We start from the raw sequence: 19,085 nt of genomic DNA on the forward strand, positions 1-19,085 counted from the left end.
TTGGTGGATCTGGAAGGAAAGGCGGGGCTTAAAAAACACAAACTCAAGTTTTCCGTTGCATATTTAGGCTCAAGGGATCCATTTTACGACTATAACAATCCAAGATGATACATTTGATGCTTTTATCGACATCTATATTTATTGTGGTGTAATAATATTGTTTTATTAGCCAAATATAACACACTCAAATGTCGCTTAAACAAACTTACACTAGAAAGTCCGCTGTGTAGATTAAAAATGCGTTTAAGTTGACATCCTTTTTAAAAACGTTTGTATTTTTAATTTATTGCCCTTAATATTATGTTGTATGCCCGGCTGAGTATTTTTGCTTTTAGTTCTTTGGAAATTTAGAGTTTTAACAAATTTGTGACTTATGATGTTTAAATGAAAAATGTAAAAACTTCTACTGTTATTCTGCAAGTCACATTTATGGATTTTTTTATTAATTTTTCTCGTTAATTGTAAAAGTATAAACAAATTAATGTAGTACACAATAGGTATTTTAAAAATTTATTTAGGAATTTTCCCCTATGTTTTTTTTATTAATTGTTTATTTACTTGTAATTATTTTTCTGAGTTGAAACAGTGGCATTGCAATGAGGTGTAAAAAAATAAATAAATCATCTGTCTAACCATAAAACCAGGTTGTACTTCCTCAAAAATACTTGCTTCCCTCTCTACAGTGCTGTGGAAATAGTATTTCCCAGAATACAGAATTTTGTTCTGTTTTTTCTATTTTTCTCACACAAATATAAAATAAAATCAGAAAAGGACAACCTGACTATTTAGTTATTAAATCCGCATTCTTTAAGGGGCGAAACAAGTTATTTAAACGTCTTTGTGTAAAAAAAGTTAATGTCATCATTAATAGTCAGTCACACTGACACGCTGTTCAGAAGGGAGGTGATGCTTTATGTCTCTGTTTTATGACACCATTTTGATTTTGGATACATTTTTGCATTATTATGGATTATAAGATTAAGATAAGAATTTTGAGACGAAAGTCAAAATTCTGAAAAAAAAGAAAAAGATTTATAAGGGGAAAACAGTCAGAATTGTGAGTTTAAGGGATTTAAGTCAAAAATCTGAGAAAAGTAAAAATTCAGAGAAAAAATTAATTCTGAGGGAAAACAGTCAGAATTTTGAGATCAAAACTAGAATTTTGAGATTAACAGCAAAACTCTTGAAAAGTCAGAATTTTGAAAGTAATGTGAAAATTCTCAAAATAACGTCTGAATTTTGAAAGAAACAAATCTGAATTCTGAGAAGAAAAGTCAAAATCCAGAAATTAGTCAGATTTCATACAAATAAAATCTGAATTCTGAGGTGAAAAAAGGTCAGAAATCTGAGATTAAAATCTGAATTCCAAGAAATAAAGTCAGAATTTTGAGATTAAAGCCAGAATTTTATTTTACTTTTCTAAAAAGTCTGTATTTTGAGACCAACAGAGCTGTGGGGAAAAAGTCAGTGGCCCTAAACTGACTCCTCTGCGCGACTTTGAGGAATCTGGTCCTTCCGCTGCAATCATTAATGAGCAGGATGACTCTCCCTGCTGTTTACCCGATGAACAGCTGCGTAAAATGTCCTTTCTGTCATCACTGAGTCAACGGGGTGTGAATGTGTCTTATCTCTATAGGTTAGAGAGCAGAAGGAAGAAGAGAAACTAGGAAAATCTACCAGTTTCAGAGTGGAAAAACTCGCATCAGAGTGGGAAATGTTTAATTTTAAACCTCACTGAAGCAATCCGGAGAACTTTGTCTCACCTTAATGCGCTGCAAGTACCGACACACCTCGGCGGCTGCCTCAGGAATGTGAACCGGGTAGAACTGGGCTGTTAGTTCGCTTTTTTTTAATCACAGTCACTTTGCTTTATCACAAATACAGGAAGTAAAGGAAGACTCAAAGGGAGGGGAAAAAAGTGTGACAAGTGTACGTGGAGAGAAAAGTCTAGCCAAGAGGGCGTGGAGGGTTCACACAGTTTCAGTCCCGGTTCCGGTCATACCGTCGGAGGAGTCGATTGGTTTCACTAGTTGAGATTTTTACCCATTAGAAGACGGAGATCGGTTTTAACCGGCAGAAGGAATCGCTCAATCACCGATCCTGCTTTATTGATCTGATTATTGGACTTCAGAAGTGGATCCCTGTCAAAACTCACCAGGTTTGTGTTTTAATTCAATGTTTAAAAGGGGAATCAGATATTTTTTTAAAAAGGTCTCATTATAGTATATGTTTTCTGACACTTTAAAGGCGCACTAACAGACGATAAATACAGGAAATTGCAACGAGAAACAATTTGCTCCCTTAATGTGGCGCCCCTTTAATGCGACGCCCCTATACACCTGCTTTTTGTGCCACTGTAATGGAGTAATAAATCACCGCTGTATTTAAGATATACATTTGTTTTCTTCAGCAGAGAGAATCACCTCTCTGCTGAAGAAGAGAATAAAGCAGAAGAGAGGTCCTGCTTTATTGATCTGTTGATTGGACATCAGAAGGGGATTCCTGTCAAAAATCACCAGGTTTGTGTTTTAACTGGAACTTTAAATAGAAAATCAGATAATAATAATAATAATAATAATAATAATAATAATAATAATAATAAAACAGCCTGATTAGAGGAATGCTTAATCAGGGGCGCAACAATGTACTTTCTGACACATTTTAGATGTTAAATACTGAAATAAGAACTAATTCCTCCTCTGTTGCTTTGGCTCCACCATAATGCCGATTTATGTTTTCGCATCCACCTGAATAATGTGCAGTTGCGCCACTGGCCACTATAATGTGGTAATAAAAACATTGCTACATTTAAGGAAACCACGTTACCGACTCTCGTGACAAATGATTCACATGACTGTTTAATATTACACAAGTTCTGAAACATTTTCCTAAAACTAAAAACAAACAAACAGCGAAACACTGGCATTCCTTTGAGTCAGTGTCCGATTGAAGCACAGATTAAAGACTAACTTGAATTTCATGTTTTCAATTTTACCATGACAACATACCAGCCCAGCAGGCTGCTGTTTCATTCAAGTCTGTCCGCTTTTTTTGTTTGTTTCTTTGATCTTGTTGCAGTGCTTAGGTACTTTTATGTGACAAACCGAAACCTCCCTGACTTCAAAAACTCCCATGATCATTGAGCAACATGCTCAAAATTATCATGACTCGTTTCATTTGTTGCAGAAGACAATGAAATGCAACTTAAGCATATTGATCAGAGGGAATGACATGAAAAAAATCGACTGTTTAGGACAGGGGTCCCCGAACTATTTCCTGTGAGGGCCACATAACTTTTCCCTTCTCTGGTGGGGGGCGAGTCAGTTTGTAACAGAAAAAGTGTGACGATTGCAGGAGCCTAAATGTAAAAATGTATTGTTTCCCAGAAAGCACAATCAAATAACCCTCTCTGGGTTCTTCACAGAAAAAATCCAGGAAATAACACTATTTATGAGATAAATACTGTATTTTCCGGACTATAAGCCTCAGATATCTCTGCCGCTCCAGGTTTTCCACAGCGATGCAGCAGCAGCAGAGGGGCGGACACCCAAAATCTGAGTCATAACAGGTCAATTGAATATCACATTTATTACGGTTGAAAAAGAAAAAGTTGCCAAGTTTAGATTTAACTGAACTGATTACGGAAGTTTCCGAACGGAAACTGTAACAGTGAAAGTGCTGATCCTTCATGTCTGCTACTAGCATGTGCTAAATGAAAATGGGCACCTTCTTCTTCTTAAGATTTCAAAGGCAGCTTGCATCCTTTATTGTTGCAATACTGCCATCTACTGGATCCTAATATCTATACCTCAAATTCTCATAATGATCCCAGTATTATTTAAAAAAACGAAAAATCTTCTTTTCCCCCTTAATGCTATTTAACTGATCAACAACATTCTCAAATTTCCATTACCTATTGAAACCTAATTCTGTTTTAATGGGTGCTTTCTTCTTTTATTTCCAATTTTGACTTCCAATGATTCACTTCCTGCTAAAGAGCCCCCTGGTGGTTGAAGAAAAATCTTCATATAAGCCGCATCAGACTATAAGCAGCAAGGTTCAAAGCTTAGGAAAAAAGTAGCGGCTTATAGTCCGGAAAATACGGTATATGAAAAAAAATCTAAATGCTCTTTGGTATTGTTCAGTGGGCCGGACCAAATGTGGAGGCGGGCCGTAGTTTGGGGACCACTGGTTTAGGAGAATTACTATATGCCAGTGTAAATGAAAAACTTGTCTTGTTTTGCAGATATGTCGCAGGAAGATATAAAGATAGATGTGCCACTGAATTCCGTACCTGGCTCAGCTGAAGATCACAATACAATGGACCACAGCAAAGAAAGTATGGACGAAGATAAAATAAACAACCACAGGAAACTGGCCATTTGCAGCATCATCTGCGGTTGCTCCTGTGTGGGATACAAAGCACTGGAAAATTCATTCCAGGTACTCCTCATTTGGGTTCATTTCTACATTTTAAATCCAGTTTGTGTTGGTTTCGGTTTCTCTATGCAGGATGTTCACAGAAGTTATTGCAATAAACTATAATATTGTCATTTTCAGACCATTTTCAACTGCATTACTACTAATAATGCAGCATGTAACTTTTATAAGAGATATTTTTTACATATTTGTTGAAACTATCTCTGGGCTGTCACAGTTTAGTATCAGAGAGATAATCTATGAAAATAAATCAAGATCCTCGCCATTTTAAGACTGAAATTTGTGCTTATTCCTTTCACAAAATAGTTCAAGCTCAGTGAATTAGATCTGTAAACTCTAACTAAATGCCATTCCCACTCTAGGTTTTGTCTTTTCCATCACAGTTTGTAGCATTTACTGTGAAATTGTGGGAGAAGAACTGAAGGCTTCAATGTACCGTTTTCTTCTCAAGGCTCCCACAACAGTAGCATTGTTTATTACAACTGTTTATAATTATGTAAGAAGATAAAAGTAATTTAGTTCATTTTTGTAGTGATTGGGGTTCATATCTTACATGAAATGTAAATGTGAAAAAATCGTCCTTTTTCTCATTTTATTTGTTTTATTTATTTTTAATATTTAAAATGTCTTCCAGTTCCAGTGTTAAATATTAGAAATGAAAGTTTATTGATCTTTTGGAGAATGTACTTGGTTATTATACCATTATTACCATTTTATTACTTGAAAATAGTCTCAAAACAACATCACTTATCGTAATAACAATTTATCGTCCAGCAAAACTTTTTATCGTGACTGTTGTGAAAGTTAAGTCAAAGTCAAGTCCAAGTTTACTTATACAGCACATTCACAACCCCAGCTGACTGCTTCACAATATCTACAGCACCGTAGATATAAAAAATAAAAAACAAAATTGAATTTGATAAAAACATGTTGATGAAATTGACACTAAAATATTGATAATAGGACAGAAAAGTTACAGAAATTTCTCATAAATTTGGATCAATTAAGTACTACAAATATTTAAAACGCCACTTTCACGTCCCTGCAATTTGAAATTGTCCCAAATTCAAATCTGCCTGGGCCCCAAAAAGGCTTGGACCGGCCCTGCTGGGTGTCTTAAACAGCTTTTGGTTACTAATCCTGTTTTTCTTTTTCCTCAGGTTGACCAACAGAAGAACAGAGAACAAAAGCTAAAGTATTCAAAAGAGGCGAAAAAGTACGGCATAATCTCCATTGTCACGTTGTTCGGGATCCTTATCTTAATTCCTGTGCTGCTAGTTTTCGTCTCATATCTTCTGACATTGAAGGACTAAATGACTTCGGCAGAAAAACAAAAACAAAACGATTCTGTGAACAACTTTGTATTTTATGGAGCAAAGTAACAAAAACAAAGCTGTGATGATTATCATTAGAAGTTACAACCTCTACTTTTATCTCTCCAGTATTCAACGGAAACAAAACGGACGGCTTTCATGTTTTTATACCCTGTGATATTTAACATACAGACGGATTCATAAAAAAAACAACTAAAATCCAGCATTGCCTTTAAATTTGACACAATTTGAAAAGTTTAACCTCTCCTGAAGATTTCCACACATTCAGAAAAACTGAATACTTGGATGTTTATTAATCAGGTTCAATTAGTGGAAATCATAAAGAGAGACAAAATAAACTTTCAAAAGCATCTTTAAATACAGCTCTGTAACAACTCATTCCTGAATATAGTTTATTTAAAAAATTTGTGAATTGTTACCGTATATACTAAAATCACAAATACAAGAGTAGATAAAACATTTTGGGCTTTGAGAAATAAAAACAAATGGCATAGCGGTGATTATGGCAGTGCTTCAAAATGACATTATCTTGGCATTATTGCATTGTTACTTTACCTGAATTTTTTTATTAAATGTATACATGTACTGTACTTTTATACAAACGATATATTTTATAATAAAACATGTTTTCAAACATCAAGTTGGCTGATTAATTCTCACAAAAGTTTTACAGTTAAGGCAACCTCATTTACAGCAACAAACAGCTACAGTTTAATGTACTTATGTACACAAAAACATGTATAAACTTGGTCGTTGACACGCCCACTTTTCCATGCACTTCAGTGGGAAAAACAAGAAGAGGCCATAGGTGGGAAAATTCAAACCCAAATAATTGATCGGTTTCCACCCTGAGCTGAGTAAAGCGAAGTCCAAGTGCTGGAAACTTATTTGATTGTACATAAAAAATAAAAAAAACATATTTACAAACAAAGTTTATTGTAAATACAAATCTCTCGCTGGCATCTTTAAAAGTTATACATATCTAGAGCCTTTAATAGAGAAACAAATAGCTGCCATTATAACTCAAAGATGCTGCAAGGAGATGAATACTTCAGTTCAGAACAAGCCAGAGATCAGAACCATCAAAAGACGAGTGATAATACTGTACAGAACATCAAGGAGAATTTGTTTTATTCATTGTGGGAGCTTTACCAATACGAGCAGTCTGACTGTAGAATAAATAAAACAATCTGCACAAATGTGTATAAATAACTTCTCCAAGTCGACATTTTTGTGCTATAATGTACATTTCTTCAGGCTGCAGGCTACAAATGCTACAGATTTATTTAACTGGAGTTTTTCCACAACATTTCAACACGGACCGGCGCGACATTACGTCATGATCGCACTTACAGGAACAGCATTGTCCGTTTCTCTTTCCTCGCTCTGATCGTGGATCAGCCACAGATTCAACTCGTCCAGCTTGGAGCACAGCAGGGAGTCCACATCCTGGACGCTGAGGGACGGCTCGTCTTTGGGGAAGCCGCCTCGTCTCGGCCTGGATGAGGACGGGCCCGTCTTCCCAACGCCGACCAGAGGTTTCTTTGGCTTTCTGGCCTCGCCCACTTCTAGGAACTCCAAAAACCGTTTGACACGCCTCGGGCCGAACCAGGACTCGGACCCATTCTTGCGGTTGAGCGGCACCTCAAAAATGGTTTCCAGGCGGCTGAAAGACAAATCAGTTGATGGCATTAGGACTGAAACTAACTATTACTTTAGTAATTGATTATTCTAAAAATTATTCTGACGATTAATCAATTAGTCTGACGATTAATTGACTGTGACAATTATTCTGACGATTAATTGATTAATCTGACGATTAATTGACTATTCTATCAGCTTAAATGTCTTTGATCAAACAAAAACAGAAGCAAATTTCAGTCACATTTAAAAGTTTTAGATGTCAGAAAACAAAAAGCAACCAGATTTATCCGTTTGCACAACTAAACGTGACGGGAAAGTCCAACCATCATGTTTCTCAGAGTTGATTTTAAAGAGACCAGTCCATACATTTGAAGTTTTAAGGCTAAATATTCTAAAAAATAATTTTATCCAATTAATCATCAGAATCAATTGATTAATCATTTACTAAAATAATAGTTACTTGCTCATTTTAGTGGCATTTAGGAAATAGAAATAAGTTTGACAATTATAACTGACATAAAAACAGGAGATGTTTGATCTGATTTAACTTGAGAGAAAATAAAAATGGTTTCAACTGTCAAACATACAACACTAAGGAAAAAGGCAATCAAAACCAATCCAGCCCCTCATGAAAAAGCAATTATCCTGTAAATCCAACAACTGCATGAGTCACTCTTGGCAGCAAAAACTGCCTTCATGAATCTGAGATAAGTGGAGATGAATTACATCACCATGAAAGAATCAGTCACTACAGCTGCTCCTCGTGTTAAAAATAGGTTATTATGCGAGTAATTATACAACACAAACACGCTGCTTATGTGCCATTATGTCTGTGGTGAATATATGAGACAGATTAGACTGGCACTTATCAGCTGCTCTTCCTTAAGCTGCTATCATCAGAGGGAGTTGCCTTCAGCAGCACTTCTGTGTAGTTACTTTCTGTTATTTATTAGACAATACATAAAAACACACCCACCCATGACGACGAGCTGCCAGCAGTCTGCTCAGAAAGGCAACATGCTCAAAGAGCAGATCAGGAGTTATTTAAACAGATGACTCTGGTGCGGTTCTGGCTCGTCGCTGCACAAACACGCCACAGAGAGCTATAAATACTGCGGTTTTTCCGCTCCAAAGAAGACATGGACGGGTCATTGAAGATGCACATTAAAAGGTGATCAATTATTCTTCCTTGAACAGGTTAGGATAGGTCTACGCAAAACATGTTCATTTCATTTTTGCACTAAATCATTCTTAGATCATTAAAATTGAGTCTGTTCAGTTCACAATCAGCTGTTGTAACATCTTCTTTAAATCTGCTGCTGGCCACGCCCCTAAAATCAGCGTTTACACTTGCAGGTAAAAATGGCTGCAAACAGATGCGCAATTATACAACTGTACATCTTAGAAAAGCAGAAGTGGAGCCTCCTGCATAACCAACAAGAATACAGCGCATAAAGCGGTAAAACCAGCTGACCAAACATGCTGGAGCTCCCCTTCGGTTGCTAGGTAACGGCGCTAGGCGTGGTGTTGTTGCTAAGTAACGTCAAATGTGACTTAATAATCTGGAAGTTTTTCAAACGGCTCATTTTCCAGACACCAAAAACATTAGCTTATTGAAAAAAAAAAAACGTCTGTGTTTTTTTTAAGTGCTTTGGTTGTTTTTAGAAGCAGTTAAGAGTCAAATGGAAATAAAACAACATACAAGATGTGAATTTAGCAAAATATCCCCTTTAAGTGTCGTCACTGGATTAATGTTTTCTATGTAAAAACACAAAACAAACATGATTTGTTCTTACCTTTCCGGGGGTTTGCTGAAATTCTTATTGGTGTAAATTTCTTCCAAACTAAAGTCTTTCTTCTTCACCCTGATGAGACACAGAAAGAGAACAATCAACATAAATCATGATTTATTTTAAACCCAAAGCTTCTCAGGGAGCCACTGTTCAACTTTGTTTGCATACTGTGGCATTAAGGTACTTTATTCTGCTAAATTGTCAGAAAATAAAAGATTCTTTTGGACGTAAATGCTGAAGTCAAATCAACAGCATAAAGTGGCAGTCTGGTTCTGAACAAAAAACAAAATGGCACCAATAAATGATCTGTTGGCAAACTATGAAATGGCTGATAGGAACAGGTATCTAATCAGATGCCTGACCCACATGTACAGTAATAAAAACTGTTGCTCAAAGAGAATTAAATCGTTAAAAATGAATGAAAACTTTGTTGGAATTGACTCAAAAAATGTAAAGCTCATTTTAGAAAAATTGTACGCAACAAAACTATAATAATGTGTGTGAATCAACTTATTTCTGTAAAATGCGGGTCGTTCAGCGTTTCTACGTACCGGACTGGTTTGGGCAGACCCATAGGTGTCAGGTTGGTCTGAGGTTTTGGCAACGTTTTCCGAATCCGGATGGACGAAACCTTTTTTTGTTCTTCATGTTTCTTGACAACCTTTAACAAAAACATCCCATTTATACGACCTGCAGAAGGGAGTTGTGACCCAATCAAACACTCCTACACAAATGTTTCACACCTTACTGCTACTTTAGATGATTTTATGACCCTGAAGTAAAATCCAGCTACCTAAATAGGATCTTGGAAACATTTATGTCCTTTAGATGAAGCCATCGTTTACAGACAAGCTGTAAAGGATCGAATGTTTTCCTTGTATCTTTTTCTTGACATATTAAGACAAATTTTTAACTTTTGGCCACAATTCCATAATAAAATGTTTAAAAGATAATATTTAAAAATAAATAAATAAAAATCACAATATGCACATTAAAACATGGTAATGACAGCAGCATGTTCTGAGCTTACCCTTAGACTTTAGGGGAAAAATTATTAATAGATTTAAATTAAAGTCACTTTTCACATAAAACCTTCAGCTAGAAAGTTAAAAATAAGGTGAGAAAAAAAATATGTTGAGGAATTTAATCAGTTATTTTAAAATAAATGTTTTCCATTTTTAAAATTTTCTCATTTCTTTATGTCACAAAATCCTGACATTTTAGCAACAGTGTGAAAACTTTTCAGAGCCTGTCATTAAGGCTGAAACGATTAATCAGATGAATCACGATTAATCAATTATTGAAATAATCGTCAACTAATTTAGTGTTAGATTAATTGTTAACTGAAGCACACAGACTAAAAAAAGCCATTTGCTGAAAAAACAACATATTTATGACAGTAATTAAGCCAAAACTGTACAATAAATATATACATTTTCCATTAACGATAAAAAACAACTTTGTTTTGTCCTCTTAAGTAATCTACAGGTCACTTCTACACTGAATTGATGTTAGTCAGCAGAAAGTGCAGAGATTTCACATTTGAAATTAATTTTAGCTGCTAATTATCAAGAATACACTAAAATGCTGTGTTGTTGCATTTTATGCAATACAATATTTTCTCATTTAAGAAAGGAATTAAATTTATTTATTTAAATATTTTTAACATAATCCAAATATTATCCAAAACAGTCTGCAGAATGTGCCAAGTTTTTTAAATCCAATTAATCTAAATAATCAATAGATTAGTCAATAACTAAAATAATTGAGAGTTTCAGCCTTACTTGTTAGTATTCAAGTTTAAAAAAAAAAAAACATACATACTCTAATTTCAGAGTCAGACAGAGCTTTCTCCTCTCTCAGCCCGGCGTCTTCAAACTCCTGACTGGAGGAGCTGGTGTCTTCGCCATCATCCTCCTCTTCGCTCTGCTGCCTTCTCGCCGCCTCGTACGGCGCCGGATTCTCACTTGAAAGAGTCCAGAGTCAATATCAGAACAGAACGGGTTCTACACTTCAAAAACAACTTCTTATTCCAAGTATTTTTGTCTAGTTTCTAGTGCAAATACCTTATTACACTTGGAAATAAGACAAAGCTAACCTTACATGCAACTTTTCAGCAAGATTTAGAAGCTTGTTTGGAAATTGCCTATTTTGAGTGTTTCTGTACTTTCACTTGGGTTTCTACTGCGTCCAAAAAATAACCCAAGTGCTTAAGAAAATCCACCCATCTGTTTTTGGGCAATAAGTTCATGTTTTTTTTGTGTGTGTGTCTGGAAAATGAGCCGTTTCAAAAACTTCTGGAATGTAAAGTCACAAATCAGCAGTCACTGCCCCGTTACCTAGCAACCCCAGCAGAATTCCGCCAGTTACCTAGCAACCCCAGGGGAATTCTGCCCGTTACCTAGCAACCCCAGCAGAATTCCACCCATTACCTAGCAACCTCAGAGGAATTGTGCCCGTTACCTAGCAACCCAAGTGGAGGTCCACCTAGTCTTACTGATATTATTTCATTTTAAAGTGACAAGAAGTTGTAATTCAAAAGGAGCTCAAAATAGGCAGAACTGAGCAGACTGAAATCTCATTCATAATAAGAATAATTTTGTACAAAAAAAATTAGAAACATGTTTGTATAGCCATAAACCTGTTCAAGGAAGCATAATAAGTCACTTTTAAGTCAGTAATTCTTTAATATTGATGAAAAATATTAGTTTTGCCTATAACATGGGAAAAATGTCTTGCTATAAGAGAAACTAGCACTTTTTCATCAATATTTGGGAATTAATGACTCATACATCTTGCTGAAAATTTACTTTTGTGTCATTTCAAGTGTACTAAGATATTTGATTAGAATCCAGAGTGAAAATATTTGGTAAAATTTGGTATTTTTGCAGTGGGGAGACTAGAAAACGTCCTCACCTGGGATCCAAGGAAGCAGAACTAGATCCTAAAGTGAAACCTGGGGAGTGCCAAGCGGTGGAGCAGGAAGAGGAAGGGGGCGGCGAGGGAACTCGACTGGAAGTGCCGGCGTTGGCAGAAGTTGCCCTGCAGTCAGATTTCTTGGAAAGGAAAGCGAGAGGGCTTGAAAGGAAACAGGAGGCGAGAGCAGTGAGGGAGCTGCAGGGAGAATGTACGTGAGCAGGTGAAAGGTTGTGGGTCATGGGGTCATAGGAAGCAGATCTTCTGGACGGATACACCTCCTTCCGAAGACAGAGAGGGGCGATCTCCCTCTCCACCTCCACGCTGCACACCGTGTGTCGGCGCGCCCGCCGCAGCGACCTCTGAGCGTGGGAGGTCAAGTTACCATGGTGATGGTGCGTAGAGTGCGTCCGGTGGTGCGGCGAATGCGGAGGGGAAACCCAGGGCGAGTCGTCGTGATGGAGGATGAGAACGTCTGGGCATGAGTAGCTGCGCGACAGTCGCCTGGAGACGTTGGTTTCTGAAGAGCGCATGCGCGTTGCAGCCAGGTCTGCGTCCTCCACTGTGACGGACCGGGACCCCTCCTCAGTTTTACACATCCTGCTATGCAGAACCCGGCATCTCCTCCTTTGGGGATCTTTCCTCCTTCGCCTCGCGTCAGCAAGCCTGATGCTCGGCCTCAGACTACAGTTACCGATTTCAGAGGCTTTGAGAAAAGTCTCGCCCGTCATGGCAGCAGAACTCCTCTGTTCATTTTCCATAACGGATTTATCTTCCTCGTTCAAGAGTCCAGAATCGACCAGAGGAAGATGGGGATCACTTCCAAAAATAATTTTGTCCGTGGAGATTTTACCTCTGCCATTTTTTGACTGGCTCTCTTTGGTTTTCTCTTGCTCTTCGGCTAACACTGAGAACTTAACGGCGCTCCTCAGGCTGTTCCTGAGTCTCTTGGACGGCTGGTTCGCTCCTCCGGTTGATGCGTCTTCACTTTTAAAACCCATGCTCATCGGTTCCAGCCCATCATGCGACGAGGCAGACACCAAACTGCTCTCCACTTCTAAACTCGTGTGATTTGGCGATTTGCGTTTTAATTGTTTCTTATTTGCGTTCCCACACTTGGTTACGTGTGGGATTTCTTTTTCATCAGAACGGACAAGAACTAAAGACAACCGCTTCTTCGCTGATTGTTCTGCAATCGGGTTAGGCACGGTAGTTTCCACATCCATAAGATTATCATCGCTGGATATAATCGGGAGCCGTTTGCAGGAACTACTGGGCTTGGCTCTTTTGCACTTTGAATTGTTCTGCGACTCACTGCTGCTTTTCTCCAGGCAACCCTTTCTGTCCTGTCCACTTTTTGCTTTTGTGGTCGCTCTTGTCGATGCCACCTGCCTTTTATTATCCTGTTTCATCGTCTCATCTGCGCCTCTCTTTCTCTGCGTTCTTGGACCCTTTATCACGTCGCCTCCTGAAGCCATGCTCATCTTCCTCTTCACATCGTCTTGGGAAACACAGTTCGGCTTCAGCCCCCTCTTTGCTCTTGCAAACTTTGACACCAAACACATCTCGGGGATTTGTTGGCACTCCATCTGTTCTGCATCAAAAGAAGGCTTCAGTGGACTTTTGTTTGTGGCGAGGCCGTCGAGCTGAAGTTGATTTCTGTCTTTAATTTCAACCAACTCGTATCCGTTTCCCGTCTCTCGCCTTGAGAGTGGCTTTACGCTGGACAGCTTGCCTTTGTGGCCCTCCACAGCGGTGTAAACGTTTAGGTCTGACTCATGCGAGGCACTTTTACGTAACAGGAAAGAGGAGCCAGACGGTTCGCCGGCTTCTTCGGAAGCAACACAAACCAAAGGCACGACGTCAGGCAAGTTTTCATCTCCCCCACTTATTGCACATTGAAAACCGCCTGTAGTCCTGCAAACTGATTCATTAAACTGCAGTTTTTTAGATTTTGTGGGTGCGGTGCTTATCTCACTTTTTGTTTCCACAGAGTCAACAAGACTTTGTGCTTCTGTCTGAAATTTATCGCCTTTCTCCGATGCGTCGACGTCAGTCGCGCCATCTGCCTCGAACATGTCGTCCGCGGTCAGAGGACTGGTGGCTCTGAAGAGCTTAACAGGAGTCATGACGATCTCAGTGAAGCTAGCCATCTTTGATTTTAGGGACTGAAAGAACGGGCCGATCACCCATCCCTTCGAGACCGAGGCGTCTTCACCGAGGTCGCCGCCAGCGAAATCCTCACATGCGTCCATTTCAGGTAACTCCTGGCATGCGTCCATTTCAGGTAACTCCTGGCATGCGTCCATTTCAGGTAACTCCTGGCATGCGTCCATTTCAGGTAACTCCTGGCATGCGTCCATTTCAGGTTTGGTATCGTCAGGGTTTCGCATCGTCTGCTCTACAAATGGTTCGTCCAAAGGAGAGACATTGTTCTCGCTCTCTGTGCTTTTTGAGTTTTTCCACCTAGAGAATGACGTAGAAAAGAAGTATGGCTGAAAAAAATGTATTATTGAAATAATCACCAACTAATTCAGTAATCAAATATCGTTAATTGGAGTATACCAACTAAAGTATGTCAGAAAAACTCAATTCAGTAACTAAGCCAAAGCTGTGCAAAAAGTCCAAGTAGTTGAATGGAGAATCTGCAGAATGTGCGGTTTTCATCTAATTACTTGGTTAATTATCAGATTAAAATAATTGTTAGCTGCAGCTCTAGAAAAAAGACGACTCTTGCTTTGAAAACAACACATTTCCATTCAGTAAACTTGTAAATATTTTCCCCGGCTTCAGAAAAAACAAACATTTTTCAAGAGGAAAAGCACAGACATGTAGGCTGAAGAAAGTTGTAATTCACACTTACTCGTTTTGGTGCTCTGCTGTAAATCTGTTTGAAAACCCAACCTGCAAATAAATACACATTTACACAACAGTTTGTTGGTTTAATTGCAACAAAAACACATTTAACCTGCCAGGGATTCGCTTACATGTGCATGAATGTTCCCACAACTTTGTTGATTTCTAAAAGTGAATATTTGTGCAGAAGCTTAAACTTGTTGAGGCTCAAACGTAAAGACAGACACAGCGATATTTTAATGAACGTTCCCTTACACAAACACAAGTTAAAACCCAGTTTAAGTGAACAAAGCGGGCTAACGTTTCTCTCCTAGATCAGCAGTTTCCAGTTGATCCCAGGATTGAGGGAGATTGCTTGGATCAGACGGTGCAAAACTTGGTACGACAAAGATTAAGATCTGTGATTAACATATTTAAGTCCAAATTACTTATTTGCTAATGAATTTAAAACATTTTAAGGCCTTGTTTTTAGATACATGAATTTCAGACTTTTTAAGGATGTGTGTGTAAAACACGCATAGTTTCTCTAATACGTGCAAGAAACCTTTGTTTTGGTTTAGATTAAAAAAGTGTTATGAAATCAGCTTCTTATAAAGAAAAAGAACGTAAAACTGGGAGTCAGAAAAGCCGTTTAAATTAAGGGTTGCACCAACTACTTGATTCTTTGCTCTGCAATCAGTATGGTTGTTTTGAGACCATTTTCAAGTAATATAATGGTAAAAATGGCAAATTAATTCAAGAACACATTCTCGAAGGTAAACTTTAACTTCTAATGACCTGGAAGACATGGTTAATGTCCAAAATAAACAAAAATCAACAAATGAAATTAATTATTATCTATGTCAGCAAACTTGTCCTTAAAAACGGGCTAGTTGAGATTAACTGAAGACTTTTGTCATCCAGTTTTAGAGAAAAACAGAGAAAACAATAAATTATGCAAATGGAAATGATTGAGCTTGTTTTATTTTATCATGTTATTAATTAATTTACTGTGACAAGGCTAAAATTAAACATTTAGCATTCAAATAAATTTCCAGCAAACATTATTGCTTACTACATTTTTAAAACAAATATTTTAACTTCATGCTTTGTGGTAGAAAATTAAAATTAAATTTGGTTTACACGTTTTTTTTTTTTTTTTTTTTATTAAAACCTTTTCGAGGTTTGAAGTTTGGGACTTTCGGGTTATACTATAAAAACAAATGTTGCCTTACTTAGAGAACATCTACAACAAATTAAAAGTTTTGCACCAAATTCTTTGCTTCGAAACCCACCGGGAAATTTCCTGAACGAGGAAATGAAGTCAACGAATGTGCAATTGACTGTGTAATGTCATGAGTCTGTTAGTAGGTCAAATAAGACACTAGATTGGTTGTTTATGCTGGATGCAGCAGACCGTGAAGGAGGATTAAATCACTTCATTAACCCTCACTCCTCCTAATCTGCACACCAGCACAACACAGCTTTTATAAAAGACAAATTAAGAACATTTAACACTTTAACTCGACCAGATTGGTTCCAAATCAGCTGATTCTGTTAAAACCATATGAAACCAAGGAAAGAAAGCTAACCTTGTTTGGTTCCTCATGAAGACGTGTTCTTCCTCCTCTCTGCAGATTTGACTGTGATGCTTGTACCTACACAGCATGAGAGCAGAAATGCTTAAGTAGAAGAAGTTTATTTTATTTTTTAAGTAAGGTAATCGACGTACCATGTTTGGCGCTTCTCTTTGCCTCTTTGTGGAGGACAGATTCGGTCCAGATTGTCTCTGGGCAGCCTGGATGTCTGCGCAGTCCAGCTTTTTTGGGGTTCTGGCTCTGATGTCGTGGATGCGGCCGCTCCTCCGGTGTCCAGACGGTCCATCATGAGCACAGCTAAAAGCACAATTAAGAACACAGCTTTCTTTATCGCAAAGAAGAAAAAATAAGTAAAAATACTTAAAAAAAACACAAAAAAAACAAACAAGAACTGCTAAGAAGAAAGCAGCAGGTGAAGCAGCAACCATACCTGGGGGTGACGGAGGAAAGGGGGAGGAGAGGTGACGGAGGGTCGCTGAGGGGAGGTGCACTACACACGGGAATTGGGGGAATAGCATCTTCATCCATTGGACAAACTACTTGGGAGAGCGAGTCAGAGGGGAAAGTCAACATCCCATTTGCTCTCTTTCACTCAGCGTCTATCTCCTTTTCCTGCAGGTCTCTGCAAATCACGTGGGACGGAAACAAAGCAAACGGAAAAAAAACATGCAGGGCATCACATTTGAACAAAAAATAAATAAATAGTCCAAGACTGCGGAGTTGATGCTTACTTTTCTTAAAGCAGGGATGGCAAGTTTATTCTGAAATCAAAACAGAAGAATATACTTTATATAAACTGTAAAATTTCATGTACAACTTAAAGAAAAAGGACATTAAGAAAATTAATAATTAAAAAAAGTCTAGTTTAATACATTGTCAATTTTTTTTTATGCTGTACAACTTCAAAGATTTTCTCTTAAGGTCAGAAAGTTGTTATGATGCGTAACCGTGGCAACAGGGTATCGTTTTCAAATTCAAAAATACTTTAATGATCCTGAAGAGAAATGAAATGTAACTCATAACTTAAAATCCTTTAAAGAGTTATTGTAGCTAGTGATGGGTGTGGGTACGAATGCTCTCCTGTAGAGGTCTGTATAACAGCGAATTTGAAGAAGCCTCTGACTGAAGACACACTCTTTTTCTAAGGGTTGTCCATAATTTTCTTGATTTTATGTAAAGTCCTTACATAATTAGGATGATTAGAATCTCAAAAGCTTTAAATAACTCCTGAACTACGACTCTGAAAGGCAGGCTAACCGTTGTGACCCAACTGCAGCAATAAAAGACTACAACAATGGATTTCTCTCAGCTTCATGCCTTTAACATGTCCACAAAAACCGAACAGTAATTTGAACAACATCTGAGATTTAAAGAGACACAAACCATTACAAGTACAAATAATTTATACCTGCAATAGCAGACATGTTTTGTTTTGAACTGCAGATTTCTGAGCGTGTTCAACACCAACAAAAACTTTGAAAATCTGAGAATCTACCGTAAAAGTGTCACTCTTCTGCCTCATTGAAAGCAACCCTTCAAAAAAACATAAATACATAAATAAAAATAGCGTCTCCAGTCAGAGGACTCTTCTAATTTGTTGTAATACAGACTGCTGCAGGAGACCTTACCTGCCCACAGCCATCAACATCTACAATAACCCTTTCAATGTTGTTACAACACCTAATTTTCCTATGAGTTCAATAAAACGCAAGTACACATTAAATATGAAATAAAACCGACCAAATTAAATTAACATAGGAATTTAAAATTAGCCGACGAGTGCCCTAATTTTTTAAGCATATCTTAATTGCTCAAATGATACTAAAATTACATTTAAAGACTTTTTCAAAAGGCTTTTACAAACTTTTCTTAAGCATATCTTTATTTTTGGTGTTTAAAATTAAAGTTTATTCCAACTCTTTGTGTTTTATTGTTTTTAAGTGACCTACGATACACCGGGATAGAGAGGAAAAGTTATCAGCATCTAGCAACCGCATGGCGGTTCTAAACACCTCAATTATACTTCAATAAAACTGCGTGAATAGCACAAACAGCTTGGTACCGCAACATTTCAGTGAGACTTTTAAGTAAAACCGAACCGGTGGTCTGATCAAAATGGAGCGTCGTTTAATTGCTGGAAGGAATGTTCTTCATTTCAAACTTTTATTAGCAAGCCAAAATAACTCGATACTCCTACGAACACCTTAGATACAGTAAAATTGCAATGTCTAAATGATTTTAACTTGATGAAGGCAGAGCGTTATTGCACCTCCATATATACTCTACAGTTTTGCTACTCCATATGTGTATCAGTTGCAGTACCAGGTAATAGTCGTAGCCGGGAACTGTCATTTTTCAAAGCTTTCTTTGACGTCTTTAAAATGAGCGGAAATATTACCACATTACGGTTCACTCGGTTACAGTAAATAAAACTAAATACCGTTAGCTGAACTCACCTAAAGCCTTCAACTTAACCGTGGGTCTGTATTCGTAACCCGCCGTAAACAAGACATGCCGGACGGACG

At 37.6% G+C, this 19,085-nt stretch overlaps 1 protein-coding gene and 1 long non-coding RNA gene across 2 annotated transcripts; one reads left to right on the forward strand and one right to left on the reverse strand.

The window, feature by feature from the left end:
* Positions 1 to 1,478: 1,478 nt before the first annotated feature.
* On the forward strand, positions 1,479 to 6,503 carry LOC107837326 (uncharacterized). Its single transcript, XR_001663337.1, has 4 exons — positions 1,479 to 2,158; positions 2,452 to 2,519; positions 4,247 to 4,443; positions 5,601 to 6,503. It is a non-coding gene; the product is annotated as an uncharacterized LOC107837326 (long non-coding RNA).
* Positions 6,316 to 19,085, reverse strand: prr14 (proline rich 14). The gene is made up of 11 exons (XM_007562184.2): positions 19,017 to 19,085; positions 17,292 to 17,321; positions 16,991 to 17,182; positions 16,695 to 16,857; positions 16,555 to 16,620; positions 14,991 to 15,031; positions 12,128 to 14,593; positions 11,036 to 11,177; positions 9,763 to 9,872; positions 9,215 to 9,283; positions 6,316 to 7,440 (listed from the first exon to the last, which is right to left on the reverse strand). Exons 3-11 carry the CDS (start codon positions 17,131 to 17,133, stop codon positions 7,107 to 7,109), a joined length of 3,534 nt encoding a protein of 1,177 aa, XP_007562246.1. The 5' UTR covers positions 17,134 to 17,182; positions 17,292 to 17,321; positions 19,017 to 19,085; the 3' UTR covers positions 6,316 to 7,106.

The sequence above is a fragment of the Poecilia formosa genome, unplaced genomic scaffold (genome assembly GCF_000485575.1).
Source record: "Poecilia formosa unplaced genomic scaffold, Poecilia_formosa-5.1.2 Scaffold134, whole genome shotgun sequence".
NCBI lineage: Eukaryota > Metazoa > Chordata > Actinopteri > Cyprinodontiformes > Poeciliidae > Poecilia > Poecilia formosa.

Excerpts from the sequence above, each read along its gene's own strand:
- prr14 (XM_007562184.2), bottom strand. The coding sequence starts at position 17,133 with ATGTTGACTTTCCCCTCTGACTCGCTCTCCCAAGTAGTTTGTCCAATG. Across the intron at positions 16,621-16,694 it reads AAAGAGAAGCGCCAAACATG|GTACAAGCATCACAGTCAAA; the intron begins GTACGTCGATTA and ends CATGCTGTGTAG. Across the intron at positions 9,873-11,035 it reads TGTCTGACTCTGAAATTAGA|GTTGTCAAGAAACATGAAGA; the intron begins GTATGTATGTTT and ends TTTTTGTTAAAG.